The 17,248-nt window shown below is 41.9% G+C and overlaps 1 protein-coding gene across 31 annotated transcripts in view; it reads left to right on the plus strand.

Moving 5' to 3' along the window:
* Positions 1-17,248, plus strand: part of ank2b (ankyrin 2b, neuronal) — a 165,959-nt gene that overhangs the window by 135,423 nt on the left and 13,288 nt on the right. For 27 of the 31 annotated variants that reach the window (XM_059536509.1, XM_059536557.1, XM_059536435.1 and 24 more), the window contains 3 exons: positions 12,111-12,260; positions 12,419-12,599; positions 12,691-12,766. In XM_059536509.1, coding sequence (XP_059392492.1) covers positions 12,111-12,260; positions 12,419-12,599; positions 12,691-12,766 — 407 coding nt within the window. The remainder of the gene's footprint in view (positions 1-12,110; positions 12,261-12,418; positions 12,600-12,690; positions 12,767-17,248) is intronic. The other 4 variants (XM_059536444.1, XM_059536653.1, XM_059536664.1 and 1 more) reach the window with 1 other exon arrangement.

Consider the following 17,248-nt stretch of genomic DNA (forward strand, 5'->3'; position numbering starts at 1 on the left):
ACCTTTTGACCTTTGTGGAATCATTAAAAAATCTAACTACAGAGAGTCTGTAATCAAAAAGGAAAAGCAACAGAGCCTGTGTCAAAACAAGATCCAAACCAAAGTGGCAGATTTGATACCTGCTCTGATGACTTTTTTTTCTGATATAGTCTTTGTCGGAATATCGTATGACTATTTTGGTGCAGCATGACAAATCTGCTCTGATACAGAGAGCACCAGCAACAATGGGGTAACTATCATCTTCATCCACGCTGTACAGAAGTGCCAAAAAACAATTCATGTTAAATAAATATTTTGCAAGTTACATACAACTGTATGTTTTAATATCATGGAAATAGAGAGGACAATATTCTGTACCATAGATTTATTTTATTTTATTTTTCTTTTGTATTCTGACACTTAACTCACCATTGTTTTAAACTGATTTACTAAATGAGGAAATATGTGCTATGACTTATTTTTAAAGGTGCCACAGAATGCAAAAATCTATTTTATAAGGTGTTTGAACAGGTGTGTGTCCGCAGTGTGTGAAAACAACCAGTCTATAATGGTAAAAATCCACCCAATCATTGTTTTATAATCCCAATAATTCATAAACAGTCTCTCCACATGAGCAGTTCCAGATTTCTCAATACTATGACGACATAGCTGGGTAAAGTCCAACCCATTTGTGCATTTGTGTTGACATCCAACCCCGCCCACATCCAAGTGTGTTGTCAGAAGTCATGCCCATCCCCGACACAACCCCGCCCACGTGCAAGTGTGACATAAACGAAAGCTACGCCCATATAAAATACGTCACCTCATGTGATTTCCCCATAATTTTTCTAAAAATGTATTCCATTTATCATAAAGTGTTAACATTTGAATGATAGAATCAACAGTTCCCCATATGCAGTAGGCTACACATACTTAGGCTGAATAAAGATTGCATTGATAGATTATATAAGTAAAATGACATTGACCTTTAGGCCTTGTAAATCACAACTTGATATGAAACGTGTCCAGGTCCTCCACATACTTAAAGATGAATGAAAAAGGCATCCATTTTTTCGTTGGGTATTTTTATATTTACTATTTAAAAAAAATAATTAAATGTACAATTTTACAAATAAATAATCCAAACAACCAGTCAAAAGTTTTTGAACATTAAGATTTTTATTATTTTTTGAAGTCTCTTCTGCTCACCAAGCCAGCATTTATTTGATCCAAAATACAGCAAAAGCAGAGTAATGTGAAATATTTGTACAATTTAAAAGAACTGCTTTCTGTTTTAATGTATTTTAAAATGCAGTTTATTCCTGTGATCAAAGCTGAATTTTATGCATCATTACTCCAGTCATCAGTGTATAACATAATAATAATGATGATGATAATAATAATAATAATAATTCATTTTAATAGAAATATTGAAATTTTTTATTTCAAATAGCAAAAATATTATACAAATATTTTAAAATTGAATTGTTTTTGCTGTATTTCGGATTAAATAAATGCAGGCTTGATGAGCAGAAGAGATTTCTAAACATAACAAATCTTAATGTTCAAAAACTTTTGACTGGTTGTGTTTAACAAAGTCTGAGCAGCTGAATGGACAGCTGAATGATCAGATAAACCATTCTTGACATGCAGTACACATACAGTACATACATAGACTACACAGAGAGATTCCTTGCTTTAATATATCCTCCCTCCAGGTAGTCTTTGATGGCATTCTGTTGATTTTTTACTGTCCATCTAGAAAAAGGCAGGCCCTGTCACCTCCCCACAGAATAACCCAGAATGACTCTTATGTCCTCTTGGCGCTCCTGTTAAAAATAGACAATACATACGTGTGGGGGTTTATGTGTCCACAAAAAATTATTTACCTCATCATTCTACATAAACATATTTATGATTTTATACCACAAAAATCAATCAATATCTAAAGAAATGCTCTCACCATACCTCCATGCACCACTGCATGGCCTATGTGGTCCTTCAAGTGAATTGTAACAAGTAATTTTCTTCACTGGTGAAACTACAGCAGGGACCCCTTAACCCGGGAGAACTGCCCTGCATCAGGCTTGGACTGAAAATGTGTAGAATGCTGTAAAACATAACAAACAAACATTATGTGATCTTTCCGTTAATATAGAAGAATACAAAGGTAATTTGTGACATACACAAAGTTATCCAGAAAGACATAGAGAAATGATGCCGTTGCCCAACCAAGTTACTGTGCATGGGTACTGTGATCAGGGTATATCATTAAAGATGTCATATGTATGTGAGTGTTTTGTGTGTGTGTGTGTGTGTGTGTGTGTGGTGGGTGGGGCAGGTAAGTATATATGTGTGAGAGGGATGAAGTGTGTGTGTCTGAGTGGATGAGATGAGTGTTATGTGTGGGGGGCAGGGTATAAAAAATATTGCACATTGATTCATAATTTATTTCCTGTTGTAAGACTTGTGCCTTCTATCTTTCTATACATGTATGTATGTATATATGTATGTATTTGTGTGTGTGTGTGTGTGTGTACGCATGCATGCCACGAATACATACATACATACATATATACATACATACATGTGTGGATAGATAGACCCCCCCCCCCAACATAAAAACACTCATCTCACCCACACCCCCCCAACACACACACATATATACATATATTGCCAGTGTGAAGTTGAAATTATAAATACTTACTGTTGCTTATGCACATGCACACAAACGACGCACACATTCTTAAAGTTGTCAACGTTTTAAGTGTTAGTAAAGACCAATGATTGTTTTTTTTACTTACTGACACGACAAACAACAGCTTCTTTTTTAGCGGTTGGCAAACAATAAAAATTATCTTCTTATCGATGCTTCTTCCAGTTTCAAAATAAATGAGAATGTGACGTATATGACATTGGCGTGGTCTGTGACATCACACTTGGATGTGGGCCGGGTTGGATGTCCACCGCAGGCTGCAGCGAGACGCTCCTCCATTTGTGACGCTCTCTGCCCTATTAGCATATACACAGCCCTGAGTGAGAAGCTGTGGTCCGCCATGACTGTTTTCTTGCTGTAGCTGCTGGATGTACAATTTCAGCTCCAAAGAGCCATTAAAAGTGTCATGTTTTTGGATGAACCAACGAACATAGGAGTCTCCATAGACCCCTGAGAACACGGTGGTTAACTTTCATTTTTGAAGCAACTGTGCTAACATTTTACACTGGACTGCCTCACAAAAAAGCATCAGTTCAGGGCTGTAGTTGTCCAATGATTGCTTCTGAAAGAGGGATTGATACCAATGCTTTGTCCGCAAACATCCAGACTACAGACAAAGTAAGCATCACGCATCATATTTTGTTTTCCAAAAAAGCTTCTTCTCTCTAAGGCTAATGTTGCTAAAGCTACCGTTGTCTCTGCCTGTTTTCACAAATGCTGCCTTCACATGCTAATAGAATGATCATAAATAGGTATTTAAAATTTGCATTTGGAAGCAATGAGCCTCATTTACAAAATGATCTTACAATGGGCGTAAGGTCGTTTCAGTGCAAAACTTGAAATTTATCAGTATGGATGTGAGCGGTGGCTACGATCAAATCTCATGTCTGGTCTCAGCTCATGTACGCAAATTTCTGAATTACCTGAACTTGTGCACTGCATTGTTAATACGGTTAAGAATTGTAGAATGACAGAATTTTGTGCATTTTTTTTCCTGACTATCTGTGAAAGGAAAAAATCTGAAATTAAGTCTATAAAAGGAATAAAATAAAATAAATAGGAATCAAATAGGATCTCAAAAAATATATAATGGGCTATAATATAAATAACAGATTAACAAAAGGAGAAAAAAACACTGCAGGTATACTCTGCAAGTATAGGCTACACTAGTTTTTGTGACACTCTTAATGATTTTTATTTATTTTCTTTATATTTTAATTAATTTAATCCATTTGATCACACTAACATGCCTAACATTTCAGCCATTCATCATCAAGCTAAAATGCAGTTAACCAAACATAAAAGTTACTGTTTATTTTAAAAGGTCTGTGTGCTGCACGCAAACAAACATTTTTGCGTATGTGCAGGATTTTATACGGATATTAGAACATGAGTGAAGTATAAAACCATGTTTAGGCTACATAATGAATAATAGTTATGTAAACAAATGTTACAAATAACGCAAAAATGGAAACATTTAAATTCTTGTGGTGTGAGACAGGCTCATGAGCCCAATGCCATTTCAGTTTTGCTTGACATTTTTGTCTTGTGAGTCTTATTTACTGTTGTCTGTCCAGTTAGAGCTCCTAGACATGCCGAAGAGCAAGGCAAAATCAAAACATAGTGAAGGCGATTCCAAATCACGTTATAGGTTGTGTGTTCCTCCCTGCCCGCGATATATAACGGGTGGGGATACACACAGCTTATGCGTGGTTTGCCTGGGAGCGATGCACGCTGAGTCGGCTCTCGATGGGGCCGACTGTCCGCACTGTGAGCGTATGTCGGTGCGGCTGCTTCGTTCCCAGAGGGCCCTTTTCGAGGAGGGGGCCTTCGCCAGCGTTCCCCGCGGTGCTGGTCCAGCTTCTGCCGAGGCAGAGCGGCGGGTGCATTCGTGGGGTTCGCAAGTGGATTTGGTGGAGGGAATGGAGACGGGCCAGTCCCTATCTCCTTCCACTTCTGCCAGATCCGGCGCCCAATCTCTGGAGTCGGAAGCACGCTCTGCGGTTCCTTCCACCCAGGGAGAGGGATCGACGCTCCGCCTCTCTTCCTCCGAGTAGGTCGATGTGGAGTCTGTCACCCCATTCGCCGCAATATGAGGAGCTCTTGGAGGTGGTTACTCGCGCGGTGGCCAAACTAAGCATTGAGTGGCCCGCCGAAAAAACGACCGAACCTCAGTGAAGCAAGCTCGAGTAACGCCCCCTGCGTGCGAGTCAGCCACCTCCCAGCCGGGGCCTTCCATTCTTTTCCGACCTGCATGATGAGATCGCCAGGTCGTGGAAATGGCCATTTTCGGCCCGCCTCTACATCCCCTCATCTGACTACTACGACAACGTGGTGGGGATGGGAGAGCATGGCTATAGAGCGATGCCCCGGGTGGAACAGACGCTCGCGAGTCCCCCGGTGCGGCATTGTCTCTGAAGGCCCCGGCATTGCCCTCAAAGCCACTCAGAACAACATCGGCATTGGTGGGCAAAGGGTATGCGGCTGCAGGTCAGGCTGGTGCGTGTCTGCACACCATGGCGGTGTTACAGGCGTACCAAGCCGACCTGCTTAAAGAGCTAGTTGAGGGAGAGGAGATCAAGTCCCATCATATTTCAGAGCTAAGAAGGACCGCTGATCTCTCCCTCCGCGCCACCAAGGAGACCGCCCAAGCGATTGGGCGGTCCATGGAAGCTATGGTAGCCTCGGAGAGGCACTTATGGTTGACCCTGTCCGATATGAAAGAGCGGGACGGGGTCTGCCTCATAGTCGCCCCGATTCAGCCGACTGGTCTGTTCGGCGACGCAGTCAATTCTGCCGTCGACAGGTTTCAGGAGGCCCGAAAACAAGCGGCGTTCCATAAGTTCCTCCCTCGTCGCTCTCTCGGGGCATCTGGGCGGCGGCCGAGGTCTTCTAAGCTTAAGCAAGATCTTAGGGCAGTCATAGGAGCTAAGAAGTCCTCGGCCAAGAAACCCTGACGCCAAAAGCCCAGGGTTTCAGAGGGCAGCCTCTGCTGGGGTAGAGCGGTACACACCGCAGTACATGGTGCCCGTCTCGCCTCAGCGCCCTCTTGGGGCCGATCTGCCAACCCTGCCAGTGTTCCAGGGCGCAGCGGTCCCCAGCGAGCATCGGTCTCAGTATCTTCCGCCCGTGCGCGTAGCGGGGCTGAGACGCTCACCACCCCTGCAGGGGCCTCTTACACCAGAGGTCAGTCTCGAGAGACTGATTCCCTTAGTAGATTATTTAGCAGCGTGGAAACTACTGCCAAATGTATCTCAATGGGTCCTGCACACAGTAGAAAAAGGCTACCGTATTCAGTTCGGCTCTGCGCCGCCAATATTCAACGGGGTCATCCCGACGATAGTCGGCCCCAGGGTCTGGTTATGGAACAGGAAGTGAAAACCCTATTAGAGAAGGAGGCCATCGAGGTGGTCCCTCCTCAAGACAGGGAGTCCGGATTTTACAGCCGGTATTTCATAGTTCCAAAGAAGGATGGGGGGTTGCATCCGATTATAGACTTGAGGGTCTTAAATCGTTCAGTTATGAGATTGAAGTTCAAAATGCTCACAATCAAGCATGTTGTAGCTCAGATCAGGTCCGAGGACTGGTTTGTCACAATAGATCTCAAAGATGCATACTTCCACATATCCATCCTTCCACAACACAGGAAGTTTCTGAGGTTCGCTTTCGGGGGCGAAGCTTACCAATATCGAGTACTTCCCTTCGGCCTTGCACTCTCACCCCGCACGTTCACAAAATGTGTAGACGCGGCTCTGGTCCCCCTGCGCATGCAGGGCATCCGCATTCTCAACTATATCGACGATTGGTTGATTTTAGCTCAGTCAGAGCAGGTTGCGGCTCGGCATCGAGATGTCGTTCTCGCACATATGGGGAGCTGGGTTTGAGACTGAACACCAAGAAGAGTGTACTTTCTTCGGTTCAGAGAACCACCTATCTAGGCGTAGTATGGGATTCGACCGCGATGCAGGCACGATTGTCCCCTGGTCGTATCGAGTCGATCCTCATCTCAGTCGAGAGAGTCAGAGAAGGCCAGTCACTTACTGTCAAACAATTTCAGAGATTGTTGGGTCTGATGGCAGCTGCGTCCAACGTGATACCTCTTGGCCTGCTGTACATGAGACCCCTACAGTGGTGGCTCAAGACCGAGGGATTTTCCCCGAGGGGCAATCTACTTTGCACTATCAAGGTCACACGGCGCTGCCTCCGTGCCTTAGTCATGTGGAAGAAACCTTGGTTCTTGAATCAGGGCCCGGTGCTGGGAGCTCCTTGTTGCTGTGTAATACTAGCGACGGACGCATCTCTCACCGGCTGGGGTGCAGTCATGAGTGGCCACCCTGCCCGTGGTCTGTGGAGCGGTCACCATCTAACATGGCATATCAATTGTCTAGAAATGCTAGCAGATTATCGTGCACTGAAGCACTTCCTCCCAGACCTAATGGGTCACCATGTGTTGGTGCGCACCGACAACACATCGGTGGTCTCTTACATCAACCACCAGGGAGGTCTGCGTTCGCGCCCTTTGTACAAGCTGGCGCACCAGATCCTGGTGTGGTCCCAGAGTAAACTCCTCTCATTAAGAGCAGCATATATTCCTGGGAAACTAAATGTGGGAGCAGACATACTGTTGAGGCAGGGGCCGAGGCCTGGGGAATGGAGGCTTCACCCAGAGGTGGTGAAGCAGATATGGAGAGTATTTGGCAGGGCTCAAGTAGACCTTTTTGCGACTCAAGAGACATCTCAATGTCCTCTTTGGTTCTCTCTAGTTCATACAGCTCCTCTGGGACTGGACACTATGGTACAGACCTGGCGGAGGCTTTCTTCTGTACGCCTTTACCCCTATTGCTCTGCTCCCGGGAGTTCTGGCGAGAGTACTCCGGGACGGGGTCCGTCTGTTATTAGTAGCCCCGTTCTGGCCGGGCCGAGTATGGTACGCAGACCTGGTCTCGCTCCTCGACGGCTCTCCATGGGAGATACCGATCAGGACAGACCTACTCTCACAGGCGCAGGGCACGATAATTCACCCTCGCCCGGAGTTGTGGAAGCTGTGGGTGTGGCCCCTGAGGGGGCACAACTATTAGCAGCTGGTCTCTCAACCAGAGCTCCCTCAACGAGGAAACTGTACGCCCTGAGGTGGAAACTCTTCACCTCATGGTGCAGAGATCGCCAGCTAGACCCAGCAAACTGCCCAGTTGGTACAGTTCTGGAGTTTCTACAGGCCAGGCTCTCTGCAGGGTTGACCCTCTCCACGCTGAAGGTTTATGTGGCGGCCATTGCGGCCTACCACGCCCTTCTCGATGGCCAGTCTTTGGGAAGACAACACCTAGTTACACGTTTCCTCCGCGGTGCGCTGAGGCTGAGACCTCCAGTACGGTCCCGTATTCCCCCATGGGACTTGGTTGTGGTGTTAGAGGCAATGTGCAAACCCCCGTTTTAACCCATTCAAGATATTTCAGACAGACATATTATGCTTAAAACCTCCTTTCTGTTGGCTATCACCTCTCTGCAGAGAGTAGGAGATCTTCAGGCCCTCTCTGTGGCCCCCACTAATCTCGAGTTTGCACCTGGCCAAAGCGTTCATATAACCTCGAGCGGGATATGTTCCTAAGGTTCCCTCTGTTACACCACGACCTGTAGTGCGGCAGGCCTCCTCCCTTTCAGGAGCCCAACCAAGCGAAGCTAAATTGTATGTGTCCAGTTCGAGCGCTGTGTGTCCCAGTTCGAGCGCTATGTGTCCACGCCCTCTACGTTTGTTAAATTCTATGGCCTAGACATGCCAGTCACACCAGGCGCTTCTGTCCTCTCGTCCTAAGCTGTGCTCTTCGGATACACACTAGGCAGGGGTTTGGTAGTCTGACGCCTGTGACGTCAAACTCTTCCATTGGACTGATTACACACAATATTCAGAGTCGCTCACGCTAAGCGCGTTCCCCAAAGCATTGTTCGCCACAGCGTCTCGTTCCCTCGAGGAACTAGGATTACATACGTAACCTAGAGACGTTTTATTTTATAGTTTAATATATTATTTTATAATTACCTGTTTTCATTCTTGTTTTGTTCTGAATACCATTGAATTTAAAATACTTATTGTAGTGTGAGGGGAACTAAATAGGCTGTATATATTTAACAGTATTTTAAATATAGGCCTACATATAAATTACATAAATCAATGTAGCCTAATAGCAATTACAAGGTTAACAGGAGTATTTGGAGTAAGATGAATTTCTCTTTCATGAGATTATTTCTTCTTTTTGGCATTTCGTTTCATTTCTCTGTGTTGTTAACACTAGGGATGAGGCTTCTAAACCAGGGTGTTTTAGGGGCGTGATATTTAAATAATGATTATTTTCTGCCGCCACATTTATCAACATGCGGTCATTTGTATGATGAGATTGGTGGGAGCACCAGCTGATTTTTATTTAAAGGGGAACAAACACACTAACACAAAAAAAAAACAGTGTTTTGGCTCATACCCTAAGTAGGGTTGGGAATCATTTGAAATTTTCCGGTTCTGGTTCTGCCCAATGGTTCCAGTTCTGATTCCGGTTCCATTAAAATCATTAAACAATGTTGAATAACGCTAGTCCATCAATTTTTTTTAAACTATCAATAACATTTTGCTTTTCAAGCAGGAATAAGATGGTTGGCCAAATAGTCCCTTGAGGTCTGAGACACATTGTTCATTTCCCTAAATTAATGAAATATAAACTGTTATACTTATAACCATGTACACACACACTCCATAAAGCTCCTATTTTACAATTAATAATGCAATCAGGAGATGGTGTGATGCAATGAGTGGTTTCCCCATTTTAAAACATTTAAAATGCATGAACATAAATATTTTATATCACTTTGTTTATCACTCTTGAAATGACCTGTACACTAAATAATCTATCCCTCATACTTACATGGTAATAGTAGTCTATTTATTTAGTGGTCCAAGTTGAAGTCAGTATGTATATTAATTACAATATGGGACAAATTGACAAGAAAAAGCAGTTATTTTTAATAGTAAAAATATTTCACAATATTACTGCTTTAGCAAATGCAACTATGTATTTTGGATCAAATAAATGCAGGCTCGGTGAGCAGGGGTTCAATTATTTACAAAAACAAGAAAAATCTTACTGTTCAAAAGCTTTTGACTGGTATCGTGTCATGTTGAAATATATAAATGTAAATATATAAAATATCACATACCTATCTTTTCCAAAGTGTATATTGTTTATATACGTATATGTATATTGTGCTCTAAAGGACATAAAATAATAATAATAATATAAATAAAAAATACTCCTGGCATCATTAAACATTTGGATTATGTGAATGAAACTTCATAATGTTTCACTTGATTATAGATTTAGTCAGGAGTTATAGTTTGGAAAAAGTGTAAATAGTAAAATGTGTACAAGTTATGTGAAAACTAATACAAGTAGATTAATAATAAAATAAAAAAAGACTTACTCAATGTTTATGATCTCAATGCTGGATCAGGCTGCGTAATTCTTTTTTCTTAAGGTAATCCAAATCTTATTCCTCTCAGCATGTTTTCTTGTTTTCTTCAACCTCTCAGCGCGAAGCGGACTGTAACAATGAGCCAGAGACGATCCATACGCAAAACTTTGTTATAAGGATGGTCAGACAGGCAGTCCTAAGCATGGGATTCTGGGGAATGGAATTGGTCCTGAGTGGAGTGCCCTCTATAGAAGTTCATGGGCAATCCAGCTGATGATCGTGACACAGACAGTAAAAAAAACAAAAAAAAAAACTTGAACAGTCTCACTGCTTTGATTGCTGTCATGTGAGTGTTTACACATTACAAGCTTCGTGTTGTCTATTATAATATCAATAGAATGCTCAGCGCATGGGTGTGGTCGCATAAGATATAATGAAGGGAGACGTAAAAGACTGGATATCGCATTGTTTTCATATGGATTACTTTATCACAGAATATTTGTTTTTGATAATACTTTAATATAATAATATATAGTAATATTAATTTTAATTACGTGTTTCTAAATGAAGATCACCCAGAACCAATTGCATTACAGAGAGGAAGTGGCACAGCTGACTGAATGGTGTGGCACTAACAATCTGTCCCTGAGAAGGTAGCACAAAGTGAGTAGAACAAAGGAGGTTGCGATGGACTTCAGGAGAAACTCTGTTGACCACCCCCCACTGACTATCGACAGCTTGCACAATTCCGGGGGATGCACATCACAGAAGATTTCACCTGGACCACCAACACCATGTCACTCTCCAAGAAGGCACAACAGCGCCTACACTTTCTCCGCTGGCTGAAAAGAGCAAGTCTGCCTCCACCCATCCTCACCACATTTTACAGGGTCACCATAGAGAGCATGCTGACCAGCTGCAAAGATCATCGGTGCCCCTCTCCCGTCCATCCTGGATATTCTCCATACACAATGCTCCAGCAAAGCCAACAGTATGGTGAAGGCCCCCACCCATCCCTCCCATAGTCTCTTCCAGCTCCTACCATCAGGAAGACGGTACCGGAACATCAGAGCCCACTCTGCCAGATTGCTCAACAGCTTTTTCCCCCAGGCTGTGAGAGCCCTGAACTCAAATCACCCTGCCCTCCTCTGAAACTCCACACAACCCCTCCATCTGCTGAACCCCCACAACACCCCCATAACCTTACCTACAACCTAACCTTACCACAGAACGCCTATACTAACGTTCTCTTTAAATAACAAAGAAAAAACATTGCGGCAGACTTTAGACCAGGTTTGAGTCTATGGCGCAGTCTGTTTTCAGTTCCTCAAAATAGCAATGCGCCAACAATGCAGCTGAGCACACCTCGTTTTCAGACCAGCACACCCCTGAGCACACAAATGGGCACAAATGCATTTGCTATTTAAACAATGCGGCACAGGATGGGAAAGTTAGAACTGTGTCGTGATGAAAATAGCAAAAACACTTGCACCGCACCATGCTGCACATTGTGCCGGGTGTATGATAGGGCCCTAAAAGTGGCAATTTCAACAAGCTATAAAAAAATTATCCATGGGGTATTATAAGATGAAACTTCACTTACACACTCTGGGGACATCAGATAACAATTTAAAATATTGTATGCATTCTGTGGCACCTTTAAGTTATCAGACTTATAATATTTGGTTGAAAACTGGGTGAAAAATTAAACATCAGACATGTGTAATATGAAATATATTTCACCACCATATTTCACCACCAGTACATCATAGAGACATGGGGCTCATTTGACTTGGGGCAATTTAGTAATGCCCAGTGTTATGTGATTATTAAAAGCAAACAAATTACAATATTATGTCATTGTGGCAGCAGGGTCTGCCAAATATGGAGGATCAACAACATTGTCTGGTTGACTGTTGCATTCTAGTGGACAAAAAATATACATTTATCTCCTTATTAGCAGAGACCACTTTGATGAAGACACTTACAAAAATAAATCGTATGGACATTGTTCATCTGATCGAAACAAAAATCATCCAGTCCAGTGAAGACCAATCATCACACACCTATGCAGAAATTGAGCAAACCATATCATTGGATCATAGTGAAGGTATGGATGTTAATGACTTGACACTTATTAGGTTGGTGTTTTTTTTTTTTTTTAGAAAGGCACATTATATTATTTATCACTTTTCCAGCAGATGATAAATCTCTTCACTTTTACAGTGATTTTAAAACATTTCAACTGAAACTATGTTGGCCTTGCAGGTTTTTCAGCCCTGCAGGAGGACATGGACAGCCCCTGGCCAGGTCGGCAAACAGAAGTCACGCAAAAAAGATCAGAACTTGGGCCTCTGGTGGCATCTGTTGAGGATCTCTCCTGCAATGTACCATCCCTTGATGATACCAAGAAAGAGAGGTTGCTGGCAGACAAAGAGATGGGTTCAGAGTACGTTAATTTTATTCTTGACCTACACCATTAAAAATGTATTAAATATATACTGTAATAAATTATTTAAATGTGATTCTCTATTTGTCAGGGTGGTCGGAACCTCAGCACATAGTTCTGTTGATATGGTTGGACTGAGGCAACAATTCCCAGGCACTATCAAAAAAGTAAGTCCCTTCTTTACCCTGTACAAAGCTGTTCCCTGGAAACTGCAGTCTCATGTTTGCAAAGGTGGTACTATTTCCAACGAATCATCAGACAATACACATGAAACTTTGAACGATCGTCTCCAAGAGTTAGGAGCTACTGGGGGACAGTTGATCCCAGTATCCACCAAACAGGATGATGGACAGAATGCACCACCTATTAATTCAATTGAAGAGTCCACGCTGAGACAGAGACAGACAACCTTGTCAGATTTTGGACACACCCTGTTGGAATCTGAGAATGCAGAGCCAGATTTTAATGAGTTGTCTGTGGAACTCAAGCAAGATTCTGAAGATTATATTACCTCACCAGTTTCCAGTGCAATACATTTCTTTACATCCCCATCAAATGAAAAGACAGAAGTTTCATCTACCTCATCAAATAAATATGAGGTTTCACTACCAAAGAAACAAAGTGAGAGTGAGGAGTATATTCTGCGCCACGTTGAGGAAGTTTCTGACAGATTCTATAGAACCCTTTTTGGTGAAAGTTATGTCTTACCTGAGCTATGTGAAAATAGTGTAATTGTAGAGACGTATAGGTTCCCTGAAAATGAGATTTCTTCTGTGGATGAAGGGAATTGTAACACAACACCTGTCTGTGTACAAGAATCTTCAGTTGTTTCCAAAGATAGTGATGTTAATCAGTTTGGAATAACAGAATTGTCTACTGAAAGAGTACAAAGCATAACTCAAATAATTTCTGGTCCTCTTCAACAACATAGCATGTCTTTTGCACTTGTAAGTGGAACAGACATGACAGAGAAGATTACCCCTTCTACACTCAATCAAATGTCACTTGATTCAGTTACTAAGCAGCCACATATGTTATCACTTCCAATAACTGATTCAGGTTCTTCAGAAGATAGGGTTGAAATAGCCAATCCAATCACTCTAACCAAACCAATAGATGCTGAATGCACAAAAATGGAATATACCACCTCAATATTAGCTGAAGCTGTGGAGTGTAGACCTCTTACACCTGTATCTTTAACATTCCCAGTTGAGCTAAGATCATTGTCACCAGATTTAGAGTTTGAATATTTTGATAACCTTGGAATGATTTCATCTGAATATAGATCATCACCAGAATCAGTGGATTCTTTGCCTTTAGACTCACCAGTACCATTTGAATATAGACCGTCTTCACCAGACTCATTCATATTAATGGCTGAATTAAGAATATCTTCACCTGAATCTGTAACTTCAGTGAATGACTGCACTCCTCTCTCTGTTGACTCTCCATTGCCTGATTTTAGGCCAGCTACGCCTTTGCCACCTTTTGAATATTACACACCTGAATTCACAATGCATGCTGAAGAATACACAACATTGCATGCAACTGGCGAAAAAACGGTTCCTCTTACAGGATATACAGAAGATTCACTAGGAGCATATTATTTGGAGATGACTGATGACACAGAAAGACCTATTTCACCTGGTTCTGTGACTTTCTGCCAAACATCATCTGAATCAAATAGATCTTGGTCTCCTATGTCCATCGGTTCTGACATTTTAGATAGTGAACACTTCACTGAAAAAAGTTTTGAAAGCTATACTCCATCTCCTTATGCATTTTTGACTGAAATAAGGCCATCGTCTCCAGAATCAACAGTATCTGTAAATGAATATAGATTACTTCCCCCTGATTCCCCAGTTCCATGTTTTGCAACAGAAGTGCAAAATTGCTATTTAGCACTCATGACAGGATACAGATCACCATCACTAAAATCTGAGCTTTCAGATACAGACTGTGATCTGATATCATTAGAGTGTCTAGCTGGAAGTTGCCCATCATCCCCTGAATCAGTTGCATCTCTCAATAACCAGAGATGCCTTTCCCCTGATTCTCCTCTTCCCAGCTTTACTCAAACAGTGTGGGAAAGTTTCATACCCACTAAACTGTATAGATCTGATTCATTTGAGTCAGGCCTCTCAGATAATGAAAACAAACCAATATTAGGAGTATTGCCTGAGACCAGAAAATCATCTCCTGAATCATTTACATCGATAAATGAACATAGACCCCTTTCACCTGATTCACCTGTGCCTGTATATAGAACCACATTAAACTTTAATGTCATCCAATTTGGGAGCCAAAGAGATTTGTCTCCTGAATTAGACACATCTGATTTTATATTTTCGCATTGTGAACCCTTGATCTGTGAGCCAAGATCTCAATCCCCAGAATCATTCATTTTAGAGCCTGAATATGGTCCATTGTCCATGGTTGTAGTGGACAGTGTTACTTTTGAAGGCGAGCCAATAGAAAAAACATACACTCAAATATTAGCTACTGAGCCCTCTGAATCAGTATACACTGAAGAACAAAGTGTAAGAGAATTGCCAAAAACAAAAGATACTTTTATGTCGAAAGCTATGCTCAGCAATCGTTTTGCCAAAATATTTGATCCACACTACAAAGGTGGCTCCAAGCTTGTTGTTTTGGACAACACTGGAGATGCTTCAACAACTTTACATGGTCAGCAAATAATATACCAACCCTCCACAGAATCCAAAATTCACGTTTCTTTTGAACAATACCTACCTGTCAAGTGTACAGTGAATAATCAGGATTTACCTCAGATTGAACTGAATTTTGAAAGTCAATGCAAACCACTTTTGTCACATCATCAATTTAGACCAATATCCCCAGAATCTCTTGTGCTCGTTGGCTCTCTTGAAGAAACTGAGTGTAGACGCTTGTCTCCTGAATCAGTATCATCAGTTAATGAGTTCAGGCCCCTATCACCTGACTCACCTGTAACTGAATTCAGTGGATTTTTATCTCAAAGTACCTTTCCAGTAACCAGTCATAGATCCTGTTCACCTCATTCACTGTGCTCAGAAAATACAGAATATGAACCTTACTTGGAAAACATGTTCAATGTAGAAAATTGTCTCAGGACGTTCACACCAGCATCTGACATTTCACTGAATGAGTTTAGATTGCTCTCACCAGACTCACCATTGCCACAGTTTTCAACATCCTTTGAAACAACTCCTTTTAAGGATTTTAGGTCCTCAACCCCTGAATCTGCATTGTCAGACCAGGAACATGATGTAGATTTTTTTACTCCAGTGGCTTCTCTAGAATCATATGATGAACACAGACCTCATTCTCCTGATTTACCAATATCTGCACCAGATTCTCCAGTACCTCAATATTATGCTCACTTTGAACTTATACATTTTTACAGATCCTCACCCCCTGAATCAATAGTATCAGACACAGATGTACAGATCGATTTATTTGATGAGATGATTGATGTTAGAAGGTCCTCATTGGACTCAATCACATCACTTAATAGAAACAGACCTCTGTCCCCTGATTCACCTATTAGAGGGTCTTCTCCTCAGTCAAATGGGTCCATGAATGAATGTAGACCTCTTTCTCCAGACTCGCCTATAACACAGTATTTTCCAGCAGTCTTTGAATCAATTTCTGTTAAAACCAATAGGTCCTCATCCCCTGAATCTGCATTATCAGAAGAGGAATGGGAATTAAATGTTTTCGCCCTAGATTCTTCTCTAGAATCAACAGAATCTATAAATGATGAAAAGTTTGAATTTAGATCTTTGTCCCCTGATTCTCCAATAAATCAGTATAATGCCTTTCTTTTTGAACCAACAATGACATCAAGTTACGTATCACTATCCCCCGAATCAATGCTATCAGACACAGATGTACAGAATGATTTATTTGATAAAATAGTGACTGATCTTGGAAGGTCATCATCAGAGTCAATCACATCACTTAATGAAAACATACATCTGTCCCCTGATTCACCTATTCCTGAGTTCACAATAGCCACACACACATTTATCATGCAATTTACAGGCACTCGACCATCTACTCCAGAATCAGTCTCTTTGGATGTTGAAAATGAATTGTGTCAGTCCGCCCTTTATCTAGAGCAAAGATCTGACTCTCCTCAGTCTATAATATCAGAGACTGAGATTAGACCACTGTCCCCTGACTCACCTGTGCCTCAATTCATGACATTATTCCCTCAGAGTACTTTACCAGTAACAGGACCGAGGTCATGTTCACCTCAGTCACTGTGCTCAGAGAATACAGAATATGAACCTTACCTTGAAGAATTGCTAACCATAGAATATCGACCAGATTCCCCTGATTCAGTTTTATCAGATACTGACAAAAGACCACTTTCTCCAGACTCCTTGCCTGAATGGAGAACGATCTCACCTGACTCTGCCATGCTTTTGAAAGACATAAGAGGGTCTTCTCCACAGTCAAATGGGTCCATGAATGAATGTAGACCCCTTTCTCCAGACTCACCTATAACACAGTATTTTCCAGCAGTCTTTGAATCAATTTCTGTTAAAACATATAGGTCCTCATCTCCCGAATCTGCATTATCAGGAGACGAATGGGAATTAAATGTTTTCACCATAGATTCTTCTCTAGAATCAACAGAA

The sequence above is a fragment of the Carassius carassius genome, chromosome 3 (assembly GCF_963082965.1).
Source record: "Carassius carassius chromosome 3, fCarCar2.1, whole genome shotgun sequence".
NCBI lineage: Eukaryota > Metazoa > Chordata > Actinopteri > Cypriniformes > Cyprinidae > Carassius > Carassius carassius.